At 48.5% G+C, this 25,312-nt stretch overlaps 2 protein-coding genes across 3 annotated transcripts in view; one reads left to right on the forward strand and one right to left on the reverse strand.

Annotated features, from left to right (window-relative positions):
• WBP1L (WW domain binding protein 1 like) overlaps window positions 1–11,951 on the forward strand; it is a 72,233-nt gene extending 60,282 nt beyond the window's left edge. For both annotated transcript variants that reach the window (XM_004478840.5, XM_004478841.5), the window contains exons 3-4: window positions 6,807–6,968; window positions 8,380–11,951. In XM_004478840.5, coding sequence (XP_004478897.1) covers window positions 6,807–6,968; window positions 8,380–9,125 — 908 coding nt within the window. In that variant the 3' untranslated portion in view covers window positions 9,126–11,951. The remainder of the gene's footprint in view (window positions 1–6,806; window positions 6,969–8,379) is intronic.
• Window positions 11,952–18,992: 7,041 nt separating this feature from the next.
• Window positions 18,993–24,844, reverse strand: CYP17A1 (cytochrome P450 family 17 subfamily A member 1). The gene is made up of 8 exons (XM_004478839.4): window positions 24,450–24,844; window positions 22,935–23,070; window positions 22,468–22,697; window positions 21,726–21,812; window positions 21,132–21,347; window positions 20,635–20,804; window positions 19,986–20,089; window positions 18,993–19,467 (listed from the first exon to the last, which is right to left on the reverse strand). The coding sequence occupies exons 1-8, from the start codon at window positions 24,744–24,746 to the stop codon at window positions 19,184–19,186; spliced, it is 1,524 nt and encodes a 507-aa protein (XP_004478896.1). The 5' UTR covers window positions 24,747–24,844; the 3' UTR covers window positions 18,993–19,183.
• Window positions 24,845–25,312: the final 468 nt, after the last annotated feature.

Below are 25,312 nucleotides of genomic sequence, written 5' to 3' on the forward strand. Positions count from 1 at the left end.
AATCTGGCAGTATGCATAAAGAATCTGTTACTTTTTTTTTTTTTTAAGATTTATTTTTATTTATTTAATTTCCCTCCCCTCCCCCGGTTGTCTGTTCTCTGTGTCTTTTTTTTTTTTTTTTTAAGATTTATTTTTATTTATTTAATTCCCCTCCCCTCCCCCGGTTGTCTGTTTTCTGTGTCTTTTTGCTGCGTCTTGTTGTCTTGTTTCTTTGTCCGCTTCTGTTGTCATCAGCGGCACGGGAAGTGTGGGCGGCGCCATTCCTCGGCAGGCTGCTCCCTCCTTCGCGCTGGGCGGCTCTCCTTACGGGTGCACTCCTTGCGCGTGGGGCTCCCCTATGCGCGGGACACCCCTTAGTGGCACGGCACTCCTTGCGCGCATCAGCACTGCACATGGGCCAGCTCCACACGGGTCAAGGAGGCCCGGGGCTTGAACCGCGGACCTCCCATGTGGTAGACGGACGCCCTAACCACGGGGCCAAAGTCCGTTTCCCGAATCTGTTACTTTTTATATATCCTTTCCCTAGTAGTTCCACTTCTAGAAATCTGATGTAAGGAAATAATTTTAAAAAACATGTAAAACTTAGAACATAGATACTCATCTAAATATTTTTTAAATATAAAAAAAAAATCATAAAAATCTATGTTTTATAAGTTTACAACTTCTGTCATAAAAATATATTTAAAAGATAATAATAGGGTGGGTTGGGGGGAAAATACACCAAATATAAGATAATGACTGTAATTAGTAGTAAGATTTTTATAATATTTTATAATTTGTAACAGATATTTCATGACAATGAAGGTGTTGGTGGAGGGTTAATGTATGGGACCCCTGTGTGATGTTATGCATGTTTGCTTTATAAGTTCTCATCTTTTACTATTGTTTATGTATGTTCATGTATAAATGGTATAAAAATAATATTAGGGTGGGTTGGTAGAAAATACTTTGGTTTAGTAGTAATATTTTCAGGGTGCTCTTTAATCATTAGTTAAAAATGTTTAAGAACAATGCAAAGTATTGGTGGTAGGGTGAGGTATGAGAGTTCTGTATGATGTTATGTATGTTTGTTTTGTAAGTTCACAACTATTACTATACACTTACTGTTTATGTTCATGTATGAGTGATATACTTCAATAAATTTTGTTAAAAATTATAAATCTAGAAGTCTAGCATTGAGGATTGGTTAAGCAAATCATGATGCAGTCATTTAAAGTGACATTTGTAAAGTTCTTAACATAGAAAAATGTACTCAATTATTATTATTATTTTTTTAGGAGGTACCAGGGAATTGAACCTGGGACCTTGTACATGTGAAGTTGGCATTCAACCCACTAAGCTGTACCCATTCCATTCCATAATTTTTTTAAAAAATTTCATGTAAAGTACCGGGACCAGGAATTGAACCCTGGACCTTACATGTGGGAAGCTGATGCTCAACAACTGAGCCACATCGACTCCCCTGAGTTGGTTTTTTCACTTGTTTGCTTTTTTTTGTTTTTAGGAGGAACCAAACCCAGGACCCCCTTGTGGGAAGCAGGCACCCAACCACTTGAACCGCATCTGCTCCCTCAATTTTTTTTTTTTTAATTTATTGTTTCTCTCCCTGTCCCCCCTTTGTCTCCTCTGTGTCCATTTGCTGTGTGTTCTTCTTGTCCGCTTGCATTGTCAGGTGGCACTGGGAAACTGCGTCTCTTTTGGTTGCATCATCTTGCTGTGTCAGCTCTCCGTGTGTGTGGCTCCACTCCTGGGCGGGCTGTGCTTTTTTGATGCGGGGCGGCTCTCCTTACTGGGTGCACTCCTTTCACATGGGTCACCCCTATGCGGGGGCGCCCCTTTGGCATGGCACTCCTTGTGCACGCAGCTTTCTGCGTGGTCCAGCTCACCACACAGGTCAGGAGGCCCTGGGTATCGAACCCTGGACCCTCCATATTTTAGGTGGATGCTCTATCAGTTGAGCCACATCTGCTTCCCTCAATTATTTTTTAACAATTGCACTAATTAAATGGTAGAAAATACATGAAAGTGTTAATTTTAATAAAATAGAGCTGATTTTTATATCTGTGCTTTCTAAATTAAGCAGGCAATACTTTTATTATTTAGGGGAAAAATATAAAAACCTTCAAGATATCCCCATTGCCAACTATATAGAATGTACTCTTCCTACTTTGGGTCCAGACTAAATTTATACTTTCTTTGTCCAAAAGGAATAATCTCATAACGCATATGTATGGTATGTGTATAATATATTCATATGCATTTGTGTGAGTATACATATTATATATGTTGTACATGTATAAGTGTGTTACACATATACACTGGTTAACACACCTCTGCTCATGTTCTTGTCCTAAAGGGCACTAAGTTCCATCCGTCTAAATCTTTATTCAGGGAAGCGGACTTGGCCCAGTGGTTTAGGGCGTCTGTCTACCACATGGGAGGTCCGTGGTTCAAACCCCGGGCCTCCTTGACCCGTGTGGAGCTGGCCCACACGCAGTGCTGATGCACTCAAAGAGTGCGTGCCACACAGGGGTGTCCCCGCACAGGGGAGCCCCATGCACAAGGAGTGCACCCCGTAAGGAGAGCCACCCAATGCCAAAGAAAGTGCAGCCTGCCCGGGAATGGTGCCGCACACACAGAGAGCTGACACAACAAGATGAGGCAACAAAAAGAAACCCAAATTCCCGTGCCGCTGACAACAACAGAAGCGGACAAAGAACACGCAGCACATAGACACAGAGAACAGACAACTGGGGCAGGGGGCAAGGGGTAGAGAAGGGGAGAGAAATAAATAAATGTTTAAAAAATAAATAAATCTTTGTTCAGCCTTTAATACATAGCTAAAATTCAGTTTTCTCCTGAAATATTCTCTGCAGATCTCTGGGTTTATACTGTTTATAATTTATACCCTACAGTTAATATCCCATATGTATTAGTCAGCCAAGAGGGTGCTGATGCAAAATACCAGAAATCTGCTGGCCGTTATAAAGGGTATTTAGTTTGAGGTAGGAGCTTACAGATACCAGGCCATAAAGCATAAGTTACTTCCCTCGCCAAAGTCTATTTTCACATGTTGGAGCAAGACGACTGCTAGTGTCTGCGAGGGTTCAGGCTTCTTGGGTTCCTGTCTTCCCAGGTTTTAATTCTTTCTGGGCTCAGGGTTCCTCTCTTTCCAGAACTTGCTTCTTCCTGGGCTCAGGGTTCCTTTCTTTCTGGGGCTTGCTTCTCTTTCCTCTGTGTGCTTACTTCCTTGGGCTCCAGTTTAAGGCTTCAGCATCAAGCTCCAACATCAAAAACCCTCAGCATCAAAGAGCTTCAACTCTGTCCTTTGCCATGCCTTTTATCTGTGAGTCCCCACCCCTAATGACATGGCCCAATCAAAGCCTTAATCACAACTTAATCATGCCCAGGTACAGGCCAGATTACAAACATAATCCAATATCTGTTTGTGGAATTCGGAACTATATCAAACTGCTACATCATATTTCTTAATTCTCTTTGTCTTTGAATTGCTACTTCTCTACTCACATATCACCTATCTGGAAGATTTTCTTTGCTGTTCTCTGACTGTTAAATTTTCACTCATTCTTCCCCTCTGCAACTTCTTATTCTGAAAAAATTCCACTCTAGCCTGAAGATAGCTGCTTGAGGTAGGAAGAGATAGTAAAGACTCTAGTTCAGTGTCTCATATTCCAGATGAGTGTGTTTTGCCCAAGAACAATTGTATAATTAGTGACCGAGTTAGGACTAGAACATGGGTTTCCTGATTCTTAATCCAGTGCTATTTCCATTTGCCTCTTATTGGCCCATAACCAGGAATATAAATGATATTACCTTATAGAGTACACATTTTTTGTAAGCAGAAAGCACATATTTTTTCTTTAGTATGTATGCCCTTATATTTTCTTCTGTATACAATCAGCCTCCTTTTCTACCATGCCCCCTCGGCCCCTTGGTCTTGAAGCTCCAGTCATATTGAAGTAGAGCTCCACACACTCTGCTTCTCTGCTTTCATATGTGCTGTTCCGTTGATGTGTTACTTTCTTCCTTCCCTTTTCTTTTTGTCTAACTATATGTGAACTGAGTTGACTCCTGCTGGAGTGGCCTTAAACTAGCCACCTTCTTCTGAATTAGGGGCCATCTTTTGCTGTATTTTTATAGGATCTTGTTCATAGTTCATATATCATAGTGTGGATCTTTTGAAAGTTCTTTGGTGGTTGTTTACAATTATATTCTCTTCTACTTAATTGTGAGCTCAATGAGGCCAGGAATTTTGCAGAAACAGCAAGGGGAGAAACAGAGAGCCCTCCATTCATACACTGAATATTCGTTCCCTGGATAAGCAAGAGTTGGCTGAACTTCCATCAAGGAAAAAAATCTTTTTCCCTAGTTCTCTCTCCTACAACCAAGTAAGAATTTCAAAGCAATTGCCCAGGAAGATGTGAATTGGCTTTGCTTAATGCATCAGTCTGAGCACCATGATTATAACCTTATTTTAGGACAGATTTTATAACTTGATTTATTAAGGTCCATACCGTTTTGAAATAAATCAAAAGTACAATAAATCCCTAACTTTATCTGGTTCTTTATGGCTAAAGACCAGAAAATTTTTGATTGACTGTTTGGGGTTTCTCTTTAATTTTTAAAAATTTAATACGACTAGGTTAATCAAGAGGTAGGTTTAGGGAAGCGGATTTGGCCCAACGGATAGGACATCCACCTACCACATGGGAAGTCCAAGGTTCAAACCCAGGGCTTCCTGACCCATGTGATAAGCTGGCCCACGTGCAGTACTGATGTGTGCAAGGAATGCTGTGCCACGCAGGGATGTCCCCCGTGTAGGGGAGCCCCGCGTGCAAGGAGTGCGCCCCATAAGGAGAGCCACCCAGGACGAAAAAGTGCAGCCTGCCCAGGAATGGCACCGTACACACAGAGAGCTGACGCGGCAAGATGATGCAACAAAAAGATACAGATTCCTGGTGCCGCTGACAAGAATACAAGCGGACACAGAAGAACACACAGCAAATGAACACAGAAAGTAGATAACTGAGGTGGTGGGCAGGGAAGGGGAGAGAAACAAAAAAAAAGAGAGAGCTAGGTTTAAATTTTAAAAAGATAAAAGGCTATCCTTTCCTGAAAATAGCTCTTGTCCAGAAGAAAACAAAAACAGATACTTGCTTGAAGAAACTGGGGAACCCTGGGGAAGGAGGTGAGCAGAAAGAGAGTATACTGCTACAGGGTAAACAGATATGTGGGTTCACTAGAGACTTAAGACTTTTTCACTTGGTCTGTATATTAGTCTGCCAAAGGGTGATGCAAAGTACCAGAAATCTTTTGGCTTTTTTAAAAGGTATTTATTTAGGGTAAAAGCTTACAGTTACAAGGCCCTAAAGAGTCCAAATCAAGGCTGCTTTCTCACCAAAGTCCCTTGCCATGTGTTGAAGCAAATTGCAGAAGATCTCGGTGGATCTCTCTTGGGGCTTTTGGTTACTCAGCTGCTCTCTTCTCTTTGGCTGCAAACTATCAGGGAAATGGCTCGTCTCTCTTCCTGGCGCTTTAGTTATTTGAGCTTTCTCCTTTCTGTCACAAGGCAGGACCAAAATGACCTCTTCCGTGTCTTCTTCCATGAGTATCCATTTATATCAGTCCACAAAGGGAGCAGAGTCTCAACCCTGAGTTATGCTCTGCTGACATGGTCATATCAAAGGCCCTAAATTGATTTTACCAAGTAAATTTAAATCCTTTGAATTTAATACGAACGAAGGGTACCACACCTGGAGGAACAGGCCAGTTTACAAATATAATCTCTTTTGGGGATTCATAAATAATCTCAAACTACCACAGGGGTTTTATATTGGGATTTGCTGAGATTCTTTGAGCATGATCCAAGAGACAATTCAGTGGGGCTTAAGGACAAATAATCTACCCGGAGAAGAGAGGGCTTGGTGCCATCTGCCCTGTTCCTCCACCCTTCCTGGAGCAGGGAGGAAGAAGCAAAGCTGCTAATGGCCTGGAAGCTCATGCAACTGCAGAGCAAAGGGACAGTGGGAGGTGGAATTGTACTGGCTTATGTCAGGAATAGAGGAAGTCATTTACACTCTCTAGGGGAGAGTCAAACCTGAAGCAATTAGAACTTTCCACCTTTAACTTTAGTGATTCTTGTATTAGAGACACATTCATGGGAGAGAAAAGCCACTGATCCTTTTGGTAACATCAGGAGAACTTTAAGAATTCTTTTATCAGGAGACTATTCCAAGACCCCTTGCAATTGCTAATCTCCTGCATTAAGGGGATTTTGAGGGGTTCTTTCTGTGTTGGCTGCACAAAGTGAGCCTGGTAGCTGTCCTGAAGAGCTCTAGCAGAGCTGTGAAGGGTGGGGGGAGGAGAGTGGCACCACGAAAGCTTGAGGTGTTTTTTTTCAAAGATGTCTTAGAGGGGAAGAATATGCTATACTAAAAAGTAAGCATATTTAATGCCCACAAAACCTAAAACATAGGAGGACCAATGGGGCTCAGGAGTTACCTTGGCACTCCTGCCTCCCCCAAGGACCCTGCAGGCTCCCTGGAATAAGAGACCTCCTTTGCTCTTATCACTTTTCCATTCCTTGTCCCTCTCCCATCCCATGCACAAACGCTTGTGAAAACTGGGCACGCGTTCTAAATGTACTCTCTGGGCGAGTTACACGAGAGTCCTCGCCCCCGTGTGTGGTAGTGGGGCCCTCCTTGCCCTCCTGGTTATGGGAGCCCCCACTCCGGCTAGCACTCACTGTGTGCGCATGCCTCTCTGTCTCGCCTCCCCCACCTCAGGGTTCTGGCTGGTGTGGACCATCATCATCATCCTGAGCTGCTGCTGCGTCTGCCACCACCGCCGAGCCAAGCACCGCCTTCAGGCCCAGCAGCGGCAACATGAAATCAACCTGATCGCCTACCGGGAAGCCCACAACTACTCAGCGCTGCCATTTTATTTCAGTACGTACACCAAAAGCCGCCATACCCCATCCTCAGGACTCCAGGCGCACAGAAACAGTGTCCAGACTGCACTGGTGCTCAAGGTCCCTGTGGGCCTAGGGGGTTGCTTCCCCTTGCCCAGCACAGAGCAGGGTCTCACAAGTACAGGGATGAGGGGGCGCTCACCTTTAGCACAGAGGAACAAGTGCTATGGCTGCAGCTCCCTGAGTCCCTCAGCAGCTGGGTTCTGGCCAGGTCTCTCCTCCTCAAGGAGATTTTCTTTAAGGCAAGTAGTCAGATGACATATAATACAAGTGAATCCAGATTTGGAGTTCAGGGGCCTGAATTCTTTCCATTTTGTTTACTGCTACATATGATACACCTAAGCATAGGCTGCTTTGGAAGGGGCAGCAGGTGTGGAGGGTGGTGTTAGAATTCCCCAAGAATCAAGAAACTTGGTGACTCATTGAAAAGTGCTCATCAGACTTATACTTAACCCTGAGCCTTATGGGATGTGGGTAGAGAACAGTCTGAGCAGAAAACATGAGACTATGTGCATGTGTCCTCTCAAATGGTAAATGGAGGCCCAGCAGTGCAATTTGTCCAAAGCCATTCTGCAGTGTGTTTTACAAAATGAAATTTTGGTCATAATTGTTGGAATTCCATATCTAGAAGGATTTGAGTGCTTAGCACAGTGCCTGGCATATAGTAAGTGCTCAATAAATGCTAGCAATGTTATTATATCATAAATAGATCATCTGTGCCTTGAGGCATTCATTGCATTCAAAAGATAACTCACCTGCCATGTTCTTAATAAGTCTTGATAACAGAGGCCCCTTGCCCCTGGTTGGTACACCCGCTTTCAATCTGAGTCAGGGTGGGGCTCGTTTTGTCTTTCCAAACCATCTCCAGCCAGCCTGGAGAGAGAGACAGATTTCTGACCTCCCAGGAAAAGGCCTTCCTAGTCCATCTGAAAGGGGTGGAGGGAAAGGAAAAAGTGGTCAGGAAGTCTTAAGTTAGGACCCTTGCCCCTCAGCCCTATGGGATGTAGAGAACAGTCTGAGCAAAAAACATGATGAGACTATGTGCATGTGGAAACTGGTCTGTTCCAGGCAGAAGCTATTTCTTGGCCATCCACCATATTTGCCTGACCCTCTGCCTTAACTCCTAGACAGGAAGTCCTTGTCTCTAAAGCAGTTTAGGGGCTCTCAGATTTCCAGAAGCTAGATTAGGTCACTCCCAATCTGTCCCTCTTTCACTGCAAAATTGTTCACAGCCCACTCCCCTGCCCACAACCAAGAGCTGTGTAGTCCTCACTTGGTGGGTATGTTGGGGTGGGAAGAGACAGGGCATATGTTCAGTGTGAGCTTTGCAGTCTGTCCTGGAACAATTGCCAGTACAGTAATTTCTCCTCCCTACCTCCCCATTTTAGGGTTTTTGCCAAACTATTTACTACCTCCTTATGAGGAAGTGGTGAATCGACCTCCAACTCCTCCCCCACCATACAGTGCCTTCCAGCTACAGCAGCAGCAGCAGCTGCCTCCACAGTGTGGCCCTGCAAGCGGCAGCCCCCCGGGCGCCGATCCCACCCGGGGCCCCCAGGGGGCACAGAACAGCCCCTTGTCTGGGCCCAGCAGAAGCAGCACAAGACCCCCGAGCATCATCGCTGACCCTGAGCCCTCTGACATGCCAGCTGACCGAGCAGCCACCAAAGCCCCTGGAATGGAGCCCAGCGGCTCCGTGGCCGGCCTGGGGGAGCTGGACCCAGGGTCCTTTCTAGACAGGGATCCAGAATGTAAGGAGGAGCTGCTGAAAGATTACAGCTCTGAGCATGGCAGCACACTACCTGACAGCAAAGACAAGACACCTGGCAGGCATCGCCGCTTCACGGGTGACTCGGGCATTGAGGTGTGTGTGTGTAACCGGGGTCACCATGACGACGACCTCAAAGAGTTCAGCACCCTCATCGACGACGCTCTGGATGGGCCCCTGGACTTCTGCGACAGCTGCCACGTGCGGCCACCTGGCGACGAGGAGGAAGGGCTCTGCCAGCCTTCCGAGGAGCAGGCCCGAGAGCCTGGGCACCCCCACCCCCCACGACCACCCGCGTGCCTGCTGCTGAACACCATCAATGAGCAGGACTCCCCAAACTCCCAGAGCAGCAGCTCTCCCAGCTAGAACAGGCACCGTCTGCACCCAGGAACTTGGCGAAGCAACCAGGGTAGAGGAGAGCCATGAGAGAAGCATTAAATGACTTTCAGAGAAAGTGGTGCAGCCACTTCATTCTTTTTTTTCCCCTCTCCTGCATTTTCCTACATCTCCAGGTACAGTTTGGGGTGTGGATGCCTCTCCCCCCACAAAAGCTCAGTGTTGTGGAGGGCTGAGAAGTTGGTTCTGTGACTCATGCCTCACACCCCACCCCCACCCTTTTTTCTCCCTTTCATATCGTATCTCAGCAACCTGCTTGGGTCTGAGAGATGTGTGTTTTAAAAGCCCCCAAGGAAGGGGCTGGGACTGTGTCCTGAGATGATTCTTGGTGATGGAATGGATGTTTTCTCCAGTTTTAGTTGAAGAGAACTTTGCCGTGTCTCGGTCCGGGCAAGGCAACAGGTCTCAGCCCCTGTCTCAGAAGGAAGCCACAGAGGCCCAGAGATTATCATTCTTGCCAGTGTCTGCAGAGCTGGACCTGGGGTGATCCTCTGGGAGGTGGAAAGCTGCTTGCAGTTGTGCGGGAGGTTTACAGGGGCTTCTTGGTCTCTCATATTTGGTGGTGCACCCTTGAGGGGCCTCTTCCCAGCAGGCTCCAGCTCTGCAGACTGGTTCAGGTGTGGAGGATCACATACTGCCTTCTCTTTGGCTTTTCTTTTGAAAACAGCAAAAGCAAGTTCAAAACAAGACCTTACCAGGGGGCAGGCAAGAATTCTGTACTGGAAAAGGGGAGATTGGGATTCTTACCCAAGTTGGCCTTCAAAGAACCTGGCTTCAGTTGAGCCAGAGATGCTTTGCGTGAAGGCTCAGGCGGGGGCTCTCTTTGGAACGTCTGTGGGTGAGCAGAAGGCCCTAAACCATGGGGGAGTGGGGGTTGCGGCTTCTGCATCTCCGCCCTTTTGTTTGGGTCCACAGGTGCCCAGTCCCTCCCCCATCCCAAGCACACGGCCTTCCGGCCTTCATGCTTCACTGTTTTATGTGAACAAACCGACAGAGGAGGCTGTGGGTCCCAAGAAAGGGCAACCCGGTAGCCTGACTCTCACAGTGTTTTCTCTTTGATTATGAATAAGTTTTGTTGTTGTTGTTGTTTTTGAACTGACCACTTGGAAGAAATACCTTGGTTATCTGTGGTTTTCGTGCCCTTTCCCTGTCCTCCCCCTCCTTTTTTTAATTGGGCAATTCATTTTTCTGTAGCTGTGTAAAGAATCTAAGTGGCCAGGTAGGAGGGTGGAGGCAGCCGCCCCAAAGAGCCACAGGATCCTTATCACTGTAGTCTGGCTTCAGATGACCAGTTGAGCTTTGCTAGGAATAATCCAAATGGAGAAAGCAAATGGCTGAAACTAACATTTCCTGTCCAAGCCCTGTTGATAGAAGCATTGGTCCCTTCTCCACTCTCGCACAATGATACTCAGTCTAGTCATTGACGTTTTAGTAAGAAAGGGAAAAATACATACAAAAGTAGACAAATCCAAGGCTGTGAGGCGAACAAGTGTCTGCATTTAGATTCCACAAAACCAAAATCCACATTGAACAAAGTGAAGTGCGAATACAGTGACTTTTTGGATAACCTGTTTGTCCATTGTGTGTGAGCCCCAAACCCTGTTTTCCTGTGAATATACTTTGAAGCAGCCATTCTGCTCACGTTAGCCACAACGTTTGGAGCAATTATGGCCCTCTCAAGGTAATTTATTTTTCGCATTTACTGTTTACTGAGCAAATGTCTGACTGTGTACTTGGGTGTATTCAGCAGCATTGTCAACGGCAGTACCCTGTGTTTGCCAGAGATCCTGTGCTCTAAGTAGAGGTTTTACTCTACCCATCACTGCAATTTGCACACTTCTCCGTGGACACTCAGAGGCCTGTGCCCTGCTCCCTGTGAATAGCAACGTGCTCTGAACATGTCTGCCTCCCTTGGCTGCTCCTGGCCCTCAGTATCAGCCCCTAGCTGGTGTCCCCAGGCACTTGGGACAGAAGGCAAAGGTGGAATTTCAGATAGAAGATTGATTGGATCTTCACTGACAAGCTCGGACTAGCTGTTGCACAGATGTCGGTCCTGTCCAGAATTGCCAGGAGGGCTTGGCAGGTGCCACGGGGCTTACCTCCGTCTGCTGAGGTCCAACGTGCAAGCTGGTATATGGCCGGAGTGGGGTGAGAGAGCGTCAGCAGGCTGCAGATGCCTTTCCTTCCACCTTTTTTTTCCCCCCTTAACCCCAAACAACTCACTGAAGTGTCTCAAAGGAGCAAGAGTTTTACCAAAATGAATCCTCCTTCAGTTAACTGATCAAATGGATGAACTCTGGCCCTCTCAAAGTTTTCTCCCCCAGTGAAAGAAGGGAACTTCTGAATGTTAACTGTTGGGTTCACTGCAGTCTTACCCTAGAGGCATGAGAAGGAGAAAATGCAACTGTTGGAACTGAGCTTGATACCAGTGGTCACAGCGTGGCCTCTGCGATAGGAGGTTACCCTGCTTAGCAAGAGAGATGGAAATAGGAGTTGAAGGGAAAGTTAGGGAGCCAGGGAGATTTCATTGAGTCTGGTTTTCCAGTTGAATGAGAAGGAAGGGATTGGTCAAGGGTTTGGTGCTACAGTGGGAAGATTTGCAAATGCTAACACATTCCTGTGTGAGACACATTACCATTTGTCAATTATTGTGAATATTTGTATTTTAAGCAATAAGATTCAGCTGGTCAGAATTTTCTGGGCAGTCTCGGTGACGCATTTCCTGTGCTGTGATTGTTCTGAAGACAGGGTGACTCTAACCACTGTGAGAAGCCCAAATAAAAATCAATCCCCAAATCCTCCTGTTCTCTTTTCTTGCAGCACTACGTTCCTTTTTCCTTCTTCCTCAGACTTTAGGGTGTTGCACCCCAACCTGCAAGTGCTTTTTCCTTTTCTGCACCAAGAGTGAGAGAAATCGCAGTTGAGGGCAGGATCCTCAGCCAAGCAGAAACCGCAGGGCTCAAGGGCAAGTTGGAAAATACTGCTGCTGAGTCTACACTTTGTTCTGAGGAAATTTCCCTCAAACCCTCTGTCTGTCAAGGGTATATTTCTAATGTTTGGAATACTTTGCAAATTCCCACAAACAAGTTAAAATCAGACCCAAAAAAGCAGAAACAAGTATTGTCAGATACCCCATAGCTAGAACATGACTTTTAAAAGGAAGCAAGCACTCCCAAGATATCTGTTTTGTTGATTGGACAGAATGTGGGTGGCTGCTTAGCCTTGGGATTTAATATACAAAATAATGTATTGAGCCCTTCACCTTGTGCCCAGCGCTGTGCTGGATGCTAAGTGTAATGCAAAAGAAATACGTAAGATAAGGTGCCTGCCCTCTAGAAGTTATAGGTAGGAAGACAAGTGAAATAGTTAACGGTATAAGTAAGAGATTCAGATGATGTGAGTGAGTGGTGCAGACTTGAAGAAGCTTGAAGAGTAGTGGGAGGTAGTTTGAGGTCTTGAATGCCAGGCAAGGACCCCACTGTGGTGGGGAAGCCACCACAGTGCCATCATCATCTGCTATTGTGGGCCAGTGAGTCCTCCCAACAACGGAATGTTCCTCTTCATTTTACCCTGTGCTTAAGAGCATCCTCTTAGAAGGTAGAAGTGCCTCTTAGCTCAAAGTCCCAGCTCGAAGACTATGGGATGGAACAGCCTACTACCTCCACCCAGGACACCCCTACCAAGCATGTTTCCTCTTTGGAACACCTACAGGTGGGCAAAGCAAGATGTTGTGCATCCTGTTAACCCTCTTCTCCCAGAAGGGGTCCCTGCCTCCTCAGGGGAGCGCACACTGCGGGGCGGGAAGGTGGGTGCTGGCAGCGAGCCTTGTTCTCCTTAGCCCCTGGGCTTGCCTAGCAGGCAGCAGTATTTTTCTGAGAGTCCAGTGTAAGGCAGACTGCCCCTCTCTCCCATCTTCAGTCCTGGCCAAAGGACACTGCCCAGGCCCCACTGTGATTCTGCCCACTTCCAAACTGGTGAGCTCCTCCAGGCCACCCCAGCAGAGCCACGCTAGCATCTAGGGAGAGTTCTGTTTTGATACCTCGGGAAAGGCCTGGAGGAGGACATCATTCCTGCCTTCTTTCCTTTTAATCTCTCAGTGGCAAGAAAAACAAAATGATGCAACGTCTGTGGGCTGGTTGGCAGAAGGCTGTGCACATAGCCTTGATATCCAGGCCTACAGGGCCCCTCTGAATGTACCCCTGACTGCCGGGTCGCCTAGTTCCTCATTTCCCTAATGAGGTTTGACATCGGCTGTCTGTTGCCTCAGTGACTAGGTTCAGGTGGAGAAAGAACAGAGTAGCTTTGGTGGACCAGAATTTCAGGAAACTTCCCAATCTCCTGTTTCCTCTTTCAGCCAAGACGGGGGGAAATCTGGATTTGATCCAAAAGAAGGAACAGGAAGTGGGTTTGGCTGAAGGTTGTCTGGCTTCTTGTTAAACCTGCTGGGAAGGGCTGTGGGTCTTGGGAGGTATTTGAGATGTAGGCTTCCAGCCTGGAGGCAAGTGACTGACCTTATTGAGCATTTATTGAGCACCTACCACAAGCCAGGCATTGGGAATGCAAATATGACTTAGACTTGGCTCCTCTTCAGAAGAGCTAACAGTCCAGGATAGAACAGCAGCGCATAAATAGTTTTAGTACCATGTGGTATTTGGCTTTAGTACCCCCAAAGCCGAGAGGTATGTGTGCATAGGATGCTATGGAAGAAGAATTAGCCCAAACCTGAGTTTCAGGCAGGCAGGCTTCCTGGAGGAGGTAATTCTAAACTGAGCTTGCCAGGTGAAAGATGCAAAGGGAATTCTAGGCAAACATTCATTCAGCAGAGCAATGAGTGCATACTATGTGCCAGATACTGAAAAGCACAAAAAAGCATGGGAGTCCTACAACAGGAAAGTGCATGTGTTGTGTCTAAAATTGCAAGCAATTTAATCTTTCTAGATACTTACATTCTGGGAAGTGACAGGAAGTGAAGCCGGAGAGGTAAGCTGGTAATAAAAATATTTTAATTTAATTTGTCTTTATTCTATTTATTGACACCTTACACCTGCTGGGTCTAAGCATCTCACCTACATTCTCTTAGCCTCAAAACAGGCCTTGAAGTTGTGGACTGTCATTATCCCTGTTATTAATAGGATTGAGGTATTCAGAGAGTTAACTAATTTGTCCAGGACCACAGTACTAAGTGGTCGAGCCAGGATTTGAACCCAGACCCATTGACCCCAAAGCCCATGCACTTAACTAGCAGGCCATGCTGTGTTGTAATGTTGGTGCCCACAAGCCATTTGAAGAAATTTAGACTTCTTTTCAAAGGCGATGTGATAAGGATCTAGAGAAAGGTGTACTGCGCAGGGGTTGACATGGTGAAAGATGAACCCGACACCATTTCCTCAAGAGCTATTTTATCCCCTTTTCCCGTGTCCCCCACGCCCAGCCAGGCTTCACCTCCAAGAAGCCCTCCGGACTAACATGGCCTCATGCCTGGCATAGGCAGAGCTGCCACGAGTTCTCAGACAACTGTTAACGGGGCAGATGCAGGCCCCTGTAAACATGGTAAAATTCTCAGGAGTGAGAGCTATTTGGATCTTCTTTGTATCTTTTCCTTGAAGGAATGTTTTGCTCTTGCTCAGAGGAAATCAAAGTAAAGCTTTCAGTGGTTTGTGAGGCAAGAAGGATTTTTTTCTTTAATCTGAAATTCCTTCTCTGCGTAAGTGTGCCCCTCACTATAATTTAATATTCCTTCCACTTTATGTTTTCTCACCATGATGTATCAAGAAACCCAATCCCACTGGAAAATGTTACAAAACACTCTGTGTTGGAGCCATGGAAAGAGTTTGTCTTTGGGATCCCCACCCACTTCCCAGCTGTCCGCCTGCCCTGGCTCCAAGGAGCGGGAGGAGTGGGGCAGCAGGCCAGGGGCTGTTGGGGGGGGGGGGGCGGGGCGCTGGGCCATCTGGGGCTTGGGTGGGTTTCTGAAGGGCCTGCCCTGGAAGTGGACCTGTCTGCACATATCAGCTCACCTCCCTCCCCACCTCAGCTGGTTGCCTTTGGGAGGTTTGTGTAGAACTTAGAGAAAGAGTTATTTTATTCGGAGTGTGTATTTAGTCCTCACAGCAACACTCTGAGATAGATACTACTGTTCCTACAACACATCAGCCCCCCATATTCCAGATGAGAAAACTGAGGTTAAGAAGGCCAGGTAAGTTGCCCGAGGTCACCAGGTCTGTAAATGACATCACCAGGAGAACTGGGCTCCGGAGCATACCCACTGCCCACTGCGAGTCCCCAGCTCACTCAGCCCCTGGTGCCTTTCATCCTCACCAGAGCCTCACGAGGGGCAGCGCAGGTGGTGAGGGCCCCGCTCACCAGCGAGGAGGTCCGCAAAGCGCCAGGAAGCGGGGGAGCCGGGGACCAGAAGCCGACTGCTGTGGCTCGCCCGCTGTCTCCACCTCACCTGCCACCTCTGATTGGATTCCTCTCCCCCAGGGATGGGAGATAGGAGCGGGGCTGATGGGAGCTCCTCGCTCTGGGACCACCCCCCCCACCAAGGTTACTAGGGAAGGGCTTACCCTCCCCATGGAGGGAGTCCTGGGAACCACTGTTCTAAAGTCCTGGAGGGCCAGCTCTTGCCACTTACAAGAGTCGGTTATTACATTTTCAGGAGTTTTGTGAGCTGGTTATTAAATGGAGCCATTATTAAAAATTATATTAATTTACAGTTTAAATTATATTAAAGGTAATAGATACACAGAACATCATTTCCTCCTTATTTTACAATGTGATACTATTATCTGGGCTCTCTTTTTTATTTTTTTTTCCTCTCCCCTTCCCCCCGCTCCCCGCCCCAGTTGTCTGTTCTCTGTGTCTATTTTGCTGCGTGTTCTTCTTTTGTCCGCTTCTGTTGTCAGCAGCATGGGAATCTGTGTCTCTTTTTGTTGCATCACCTTGTTGCGTAAGCTCTCCATGTGTGCTGCGCCATTCTTGGGCAGGCTGAACTTTCTTTTGCGCTGGGTGGTTCTCCTTACGGGGCACACTCCTTGCCTGTGGGGCTCCCCTACACGGGGGCACGGCACCCCTGCGTGGCAGGGCACTCCTTGCGCGCATCAGCACTGCACGTAGGCCAGCTCCACACGGGTCAAGGAGGCCTGGGGTTTGAACCGCAGACCTCCCATGTGGTAGACGGACGCCCTAACCACTGGGCCAAGTCCGCTTCCCTGTCTGGGCTCTTGATGTTATTTACATCTATATATTTAGGTGGTAGAAATACTACTTAGTGATATTTACTGTATAATGTGATAAAGAGTATATAATGCTACTGCCCATCTCTTCCAACTCCTTATTCAGTGACATCACTTTGGTAGCTCGAAGTCAGTCATGCTTGGAGTATCTATACCACAGGAATTGGCAAACACTACAAATCAGAGCTGTTCCCCCCCTAGAGAAGCTGGTTGGGGAACATTTATTTACCACCACATTACTGATCAGGAGCAGTCTGAGGCTGGGGAGGTGACGGTAGGATCTTGACAAAGACTTTCCAGCATTGCCAAATATCTGGTTGCCTTCTCAGTAAAGAGATAGAGCTTATTTATTTATCAGTGGGCCAACTAGCCAAGGGATTTAGAGCATTTGAGTCAGTCGTGTGTGTCAAACCTACTTCTCAGGTGCCCGTGGGCAGGATAAAGAACATGAGAGGACCCGCCCTTGAACCCCAGAGATATCCAGAGGCTGGATGGTGTCCTTGGGGTGCCACACCCTTTTCAAGCCCAGGCAGATGCTGAGATGCACATGGGGTTCAGTGACAAGGAACAGGAGGCGAGGGCTGAAAGGGACAACCACGGTGGACTGGGAGTGCGAGACGTGCATCCTGGAGGAGGGAGGAGGGCACGCACGCTGCGGCTGGAGGATGGGAGGATCCGGATCAATGGGGAAAAGGCCTTCCAGGCAGGGGAAGAACAGAGTTGCCCAGGAGTCAGAGTTTATGAGGTCATTTCCTGAAAGGCCACTCAGCTTTGTTGTTTACCAGGCCAGACCCCCAGAGAGCCCTTCGACATAATTGCAGGGGACAGGTGGAAAATCATGACTGGCACCTCATCCTGTATCACTGGAGTCTGGGATTCTGGTCCCAGCCTGCTTCTGAGTAGCTGTGTGATGTGGGAATTCCCTCTGTTTCCCTTCTTCAAAAGGGTTACGTTCCAATTTCCCTGCAAGTCATTGTTCTGATCTATTGTTGGAGGGTAGATATTTTCCATCCTGGTTAAATTCACCCACAGCTTCTACAGAGGACAGGGCCTACTGTTTATCTGTTCATTACTGGTCTGCAAAATGCCTGTCAAATTTTGAGCAAATTTGAAATAGCTCCTGTCCAGCCAATCCTGCTGCCCTCTGCTTAGAGCTCAGAGTAGCTCAGCTCTAGTGCAGCAGCTGGTTGATGGGGTCAGAGGCGCCTGTGAGGGGGAAGGGGGCAGCCTCCAGTTTAACCCTTTGCTATCAGTTCAGCAGCTGTTGATGGGGCCTGGGGTCAGCCACAACTCCCCATAAACTTTTCCCATGGGCTTTTTGCAAGGCCCCAGGGTCACTGGCCTGGATGGAGCTGGAGAAGTAGTAGGGAATGGCCCACCACCATTGGATTAACAAAGCTCTTTGGAAAGAAGAAGGTACTGCTGTAATTGAAAACCTGTCCCGCCCTCCTTATAGGGTCTCCCCTAATTTCTTCTCTCTCAAACTTGGCCAGACAGGGTCCAAGAGCCTTCCCTGCAGTGAAAGGAAAATGACTGGGCTGTTGATCTCATCCTGGTTTGGCTGGCGCCAGGGAGCTCTTTTAGGCTAAAGGGCAAAGGTCAGTTTCTCCCAGGGCATCTTGGGACATCCTTCACTTGCAGGCTGGCCAGTGGCCAAGGTTTAAAGATGCTGGGCTCCATTTTCCAATGAAGCACCACAGACTTCCTGGGGTTTTTGAGTGGGCAGAGGGCCAGAGTCCAGGCGCTTCGACAGAAGGCAGCTGTAGAAACCCCTTGCCTCCTTGAGTGGCAGTGTTTACCCCACAGATAAATGAGGGAAACAGAGACATGCCAGTCTCTGAGACTAAGACAGAGCAGTGGGTAATGGTGGGTTGAGCTTGCGGGTTTTATACACTCTCCCAAAGCCAAATCTTTGAGGCACATGGAGCAATGCTTGTCTGTATCAAAGAAAAAAATCTATTGCTCTTTTTTCGAAATGCAAACTCAACCTGACCACTTACCACCTGCACTGCTGTCGCCAAAGTGCAAGCCACCATGACCTCCTTTGCCTGGGCTAGCTCAGCAGCCTCCTAGCCCTCCTTCCTGCTCCCTCTCCTCCGTCTGCAGAAGGGTAATCTTTTAAAAATATAAGTCGGATCACTCCACTTCTCTGTTTAAAACCTTCCAGTGACTTCCTCTTACTCTTGGAATAAAAACCTAAACTCCCTGCAGTTTTCCAAGGCCTCGTGGGATCTGGCCCCAGCCTCCCACTCTCATTGAATCCATTCTCCCCTTCGGCTCTCGCCACGCTGAACTCCTCTCTCACCTTGAGAACTTCTCATCTGCTGTTCCCTCAGCATGGAACACTCTTGTCCCAGGTCTTCATGCCTTCCCTGGCCTCCTGTCTAAAGTGACCACTCCCCACCTCTGCCATTCCCTGATCACATCACACAGTATAATTGTCAAAGTATTTATGAGGCTTTGGCATTCTTATTTATTTGTCAGCCCTCACTAGAACTTAAGCTTCAGGAGACCTGAGCGCTTGACTATCCTGATGTATAGTAGGTGCTCGATTTGTTGAAAGAATGAGTGAACAAAATAATAAATGAATGAGCTGCTCAGGAACCTTCTGGAAAAACTTTAGTTTTTGCACCTCATTGTTAGTACAGCAGACTGAAAATGAAGGCAGAGTGGACTGGGAGGAGGAGGAATGGTGGGGGCGGGGGTAAGGGTGGGGGGGTGGAGTTGACCCCTCTAATTCTCTGTCAAGGGGCATAGAGTATGAGTGGATTCAGTGGGTGCTAGGTACGGCCCCTAGGGGCTACCTTCAACGTGGGCATCCCTCCAGGCCTGGCGCACCTTGATCTTCACTTTGAAGGGCTCAATCAGAAAGACTATACTGGGGTTGCCATCCAGGCAGGGCAGCTGCCCATCTTCCGGCACCTCCAGGTCGAACCTCTGCAGCATCCAGGCCAAGGAGAGGAAGATCTCCTGGCGGGCCAAGTTCTCTCCGACGCAGGAACGGGGTCCCGCTCCAAAGGGCAAGTAGCTCATGGTTGGTGAGATGAGCTGGCTCCCCGTTGGGTCCAAGAAGCGCTCTGTGGGCATGAAGAGGCATCAGCCAGGGCAGGAGTAAGGACAGGTGGGCCTTTGTCCTGACGGAGGGGGAGACATGACTCTGCCCAGGGATCCCCAGTCTGAGCAAGTAGACTTATTTGGGAGAACAGCCTGACTTGGGGGAACCCTAGCCTGAGGAGAGATACAGCCCTGTTCTCAGGCAGCTCTTAATCACACAAGAGTAATATTCAGGAAGGATGGAAAGAAGGCAGTAATAAAAGGCGAAACTGCCACCATCTAAGGGAGAGGGGACAGACTCCATGAGGTGAAAAATGCCTAGAGCACTTAAAGCAGTAAATTTACAATTGGCGGGAGGAGGAAGAGGTGAGAATCCCAGTTGTGGAGAGTTTGGGGTAGGATGGGGTATCAGGAGGTCCATATGATTGGGGCCAAGGGCTTTCTAGTAGCAAGCTGGGCAGAGGGGACAGAGTGTGGGAGTGGTGGAGCCAAGTCCAGGTTGGCTGAGTGTCCCAGGGAGCAGGGAAGGACAGGCACTCACCGGGCATGAATCGGTCCGGCCAGAGCCACTCTTTCTCACTGTGATGCAGTGCCCACAAATTGACGACAACACATGTGCCCTTGTCAATGGCAAACTCTCCGATGCTGCCCCAGAGAGAGGAAAAGGAGGGACTGTAGCCTTGTCCTCCTTTCTGCTTCGCCCCAAGCCTCCACACTCCCCACCCGCGGGAGAGAAAAAGCCCTTCACTCCCCCATCCACACCCTCTCATCTTTTCCTCTGCCTCTGCCAGATGGACTGAGTCCAGACCTTTTCCTGCCCTATCGTCCTGACAAAGCACTTATGTATTAACGTTTGTGTATGTGGAAATTTGTGTCTTGACATGTGGGTTGCATTTTGAGCTGCTGTGTATATTTGCACGCTATAGCTACTGAACTGGGGAGAGCACAGAGCACCCCGGTTTTTCATCCCAGACCACATGTCTCCAGGGCAGCAGGCAGCCTCTAAGGGAGGCCAGGTAGATCTGTGGATTAGTCAGTGGGTGGTAGATACTTTGATCCATAGGATCATGGGTGGAATGATTGATAGTAGTCAATGGTTCACTATAAGTTGACCAGTAGGCTGGCAGCTGGGCTGGTAAGCAGCGTTGCATGCATCAAAGAGTTGGATGTCATTGAGGGGAAAGGCATACCTGGAGTCACTGCTTGTCTTGTGGGGTATAAGTAGGGGGGCCACAGGCCGGATGCGAAGCACTTCTCGGATGGTGGCTTCCAATAGCACAAGGCGGTTCCGGTCGCTGATATTTGGTGTGTGGCTAAAACCTATGTTCTGGTCAATCTCCTCCTGGATCTTTTTCTTCAGCTGAGGGCCAGAGAAGGTGGATGTGACCAGTATGCTTAAGCCTGGGAGAAGCGTGGACTCAGAACAATGCTATTGTCACATCTCTAAGACCCTGACCCAGACACTTCCCAGTGGTGGCCCTGCAACCCAGGCCCTGCCTCCAGAAGATGGGACAGCTCCAGCCCGGAGCCAGAGCCAGCAACAACTCTGGGAAAGGGACAGGGCAGCCCAGGCTTTCTGCATAGAAGTCCCGAGGTTTTGGTATTGCTTCTCCCTCTCTCTGGGGCCCAGAGGTGGGGCTGGCTGAGGTCAGGGTGGATAGGAAGATGGGAGTGGGGAGAAGCCTACCTGAGGATTGTGCAGCAAGAAGGCCACAGTCCACTTCATCACAGAGGTGGTAGTCTCCACACCAGCCCCAAATATGTCTCCCACCGTGGCAAGAATGTGTTTATCAGAAAGCAGCTTTGGATCCTGGTCTGGGCTACTATTGTTATTTTCTGAGTTCATCTTTGCTTGGATCAGCACATCCAGCAGGTTGGTGATAGAGTCACTGCTGAATTTCTTCTGGGTTGGGCAAGGTTGGGAGACAGTGATAAGGAAGTAGCCCCATCTCCAACACTCCTGCTGTACTTCTATCCCAGATTAGAGACACAAAGGCATCTTCTACCTTGGAAGTGAGTAAGTGGAATGGGGCTGGGTGGAACCAATGAACTTTCAGAGATAGGAGGCTTTTCAAGGCCACTTTCAATTTTGGGGGTGGGTGAGTCCCTTCTAGGATGTTTTTCAATTGCTCACTTCTCCACCCCACTCATTAATTTTAACGACCTACTATGGGCCAGACTCTCTGCTAGGCACTGGAGATCCTACAGCGTCCAGAGTGAACCTTGACCCTGCTCTCATGGAGCTCTCAACCTAACATACTCCCTTTGCTCCATCACCTACCTTGTAATTTTGGAGGATTCTATTTAGCAGTTCATTTCGTGTGTTAACAGAGTTCTTCAAAATTCCCAGGTTTTTGTTGGGGAAAATCTAGGGAATGGAAAGAAATATCAAGTCCATCCTTCTACTCTTTTGCTTCTCTGGATACCAGAATCCCATCTGGAGGCAGATTCTCACTTTCTGTCTCTGGAGAGCTACCATTCCAGCCCTGACCTTCAGCCAAAATGGAAGGCAAGATGGGGACACAGAATGGGCTTCTCAAGGAGAATTAGAACAATTCCAAAGAGCAAAGCAGTCTCTACTTTTCCTTCCCCATTCAATCAAGCATTAAGCACTGATTGACTCTGGCAGGTGCTGAGTCTCTAAAAGTAAGACAGACTTAAATCTTAAGCCCTGGACAAGTTTCTTAATCTTGCCAAGACTGTTTTCTCATATGCACAATGGCAAAATAAAACCTACCTCCCAGGGGAATTCAATGAGTACTGCATGTAGAATGCTTAATACTGGCATGTGGTAATTACTAAATAAATGAAAGCCATTGTTATGGATATGAAAAGCATGATTAAAGAGATACATCTAGAAAAAGAAATTTTCAAAAAAAGATAAATCTGCTTATGTAGAGAAGTGACAGAGGTTTTAAGAGATCAGAGGAGGTAGAGGTCCCTGGCAGAGGCAATCAGGAAAAAGATGGGGACACTTTCAGAGTTTGCTGAGATCTGAAGGCGAGACTGGCTCTCATCCTCACCGTCAACCAAGGGAAGATGTCCACCAAATCGTCCTTGCCCAGAGACTCTAGGATGCCATTATTGAAATTCTTCATGATTATCATCTCTTGGTCCCCAGACTTGTAAGAGGTGTTGAAGCAGACCATGCAGATGATGTTGGTCACCGCCGTGAAGACAGGAAGGTCCAAATCCATGCTCTTTCCATTCTGGGTGGCCAGGAAATCACACAACAGGCTGATTTCCCGACATACTGAGGGGAGAGAGGGGCATGAGCGTGGGAATTTAAAACAGCACTCTCACCAGTTTACTTACCAGTTCCATCTTAGCCAGGACAGGAGACAGCAGATGGCCACAAGATGGCAGTGGTCGCCAGGAAAACACTGAACCGAACCAGCCCCAACCCGTCCCCGGGTTCTTCCCACCGGCAAGAGAAAGGACGGGGGGGGGGGGGCCTGGGACAGACCCCAGGGGCCAGCCAGGCACTCACTGATCTTCTCTAGCTTCTGGTCGCCATCCTTGAACAGGGCAAAGGTGGCCTGCACCAGCTTCCGATGCAGCTGCCAAAGGGGACCACTGTCTGCGAAGGCAATGCCCTTTTGGTTGGACAAGACGTTCAGAGACACCTTTGGAGTGGAGGCAAGGCCATAGGAATCAGACACCACCCACCCTGCCCTGGCCCAGGGCCCCTGTACCCCTTTTCCTTCCTGAGGGAGAAGGCAGGCATCTGCCATGCTGACCCCATATGAGCCCACCCTAGCTCTATTCCACCATGACTGTAAGGTCTTGGTAGGACAAGGCCTAAGGATCCCCTACTCCCAATCCCATCCAAGCGACAGTATAGTAAAAAGAAAGTAGGAGCCCTGCATTAGAACACAGGAGTACTGGGGAACAGTTCTTTCAAGGGTAACCTTTGGGCTTCTCTTTTCTCATCAGTTTACGACCAGGGGAGGGCAGGTGTGGATGGAATAAGCCTCTGAATTGCACCTGTCCCGGGGCAGAGAGCAGGCCAGCCTGCAGATGTTGAGGACTGCCCAGACTTGGCCTTTTCCTGGATCCTCTGAGGTGCTAAAGGCCCACACTTTTGTCTCATCTTTGCCTATCACAAGGCCACATCTGGAGAGTGTGGATGTCCCGTCTGCTCAGTCTGGTCTTGGGCCAGGTCGCCTCCTCCCAGAGGTACCCCCAAAAGCGTAAGGATGCAAAGCCTTCCGTCTTCCATCCTCTCTGTCCTGGTGAGAATCGCTCAGCAGAGAGGGGAGTGAGATTGTTAGCCCGAGACCTGGCTGACTGGTCCAAGGGAAAAATCGAGTGTATCCTTGGTGAGGTCAAAGATGAGAGGCTGAGGAGCCTGCCTGGAGTTCAGGAGAGCACTGAGCAGCAGGGTGCTGGGCTGGGGACATTGGCATCACCCCAGCTTCTGGATGATCAGTGCCTCCACCCCACTGGAGCATCACAACCAGCTCAGTAGGGCCATCAGCATCCCCAAAATGGTACCGCAGGCAGCCCCTTATAAGCTGGAGCAGCTGGGGAGAACTCCAGGGAAATGGCCATCCCAGCACCTTCAGAGGACAGTAATCCAACCCCCATTTCCCTGTCAGAGAGTAATGGCTATTTATTGAGCGCTTACTCTGCTGGGCATTGGGCCAAGTGCTTTATATGCACTATTTCGTTTAATTAGAAAGTCTGGGCCCAGAGAGATTATCGTCCATTTCAGGGGTAAAACAACTGGAGTGAGGACTCCCTGACCCTCTCAGGCTGCTGCCCTCACTCCAGCCCACCTCCCGGGCGGCCTGGAAAAGGAGGCCTTCCTTTCATTCTTCCTGCCCACTTTAGAGGCTGCCTGGGGTCTGAGGGACCGCTTTCCTCCCATGCCTCTGCCCATCTGTCTTTGGAAGAATTACTGGTTGTTGGGTCTGGAAGGGTCATTCCAGCCACGGAATGCCTGAAAAACTGAACACCACCAAGGGGCGGCGAGGGAGGGGGAAGGATGGATATTACTTACCACGTAGGGCCGCCCGGAGAACTCCCTGCCCTTCTTGACAAGCACCTCCTTGGCCAGCTGGTACTGGCCGACAACCACTGTGGTCTTGCTACCCAGACGAAAGGAATAGATGGGGCCATATTTTTCCTGCAGCTTGAATAAGTTGACATGCAGATGGCCATGTCTGGGCAAGAATGGCAGGCTGCCCACCAGGGGCAGGGCCGGGAGGCTCTTGGGGTACTTGGTCCCAGGGCGCCTTCTCTTGGGCCAAAGGAAATAGGCGAGGGTGAGCAGCACGACAGTCAAGAGCACCCACATGATGGCTGGGTGCCGATGGACAGGGCAGACAGCTCTGGGGTGGGAGAGCTGCAACCATGCCAAGGTGCTAAGAGGCTTTTTTAAGGGCTGCCCTGATCTTCACCTTGACTTTGTGTTATCTCTTGGCTTGTATAAGTTTATCCTGGAGCAGAGCCAGGCCTGAGCCCTCTGCCAGGTGTGGGGGAGTGGAAGTCTCAAGGACTGGCTCGACTCCAGGGCAAAACCCCAGAGGAGTGGCTGGACCAGGGGAGGACAGCTGATCCCCCTCCCCGCCGAAGTTCCCCTTCCCTCCACACCCCCCGAGTGTACCAGAAGCAAAGGGTACCCGGGTCAGGAATCAAGGATTAGGCTTTTTCATGTTTTAAAATCAAAGGATAGATAACAGAATCAGGAGTTCCAAGTTTTCAGGGACTGTCGAGAATATCTTATCCAGTCTTGTCATTTAACAGCTGAGGAAAGTGAGGCCTTCAAATGTCAGCGTTGTATAAGGCCACACAAGATAGTGCAAGAAGACCAAGTGTCCTAACTCCTGGTTTGCTGCTTTTTCCAGAGGTAGTGAAGCCCAA

The sequence above is a fragment of the Dasypus novemcinctus genome, chromosome 6, assembly GCF_030445035.2.
Source record: "Dasypus novemcinctus isolate mDasNov1 chromosome 6, mDasNov1.1.hap2, whole genome shotgun sequence".
Classification (NCBI taxonomy): domain Eukaryota; kingdom Metazoa; phylum Chordata; class Mammalia; order Cingulata; family Dasypodidae; genus Dasypus; species Dasypus novemcinctus.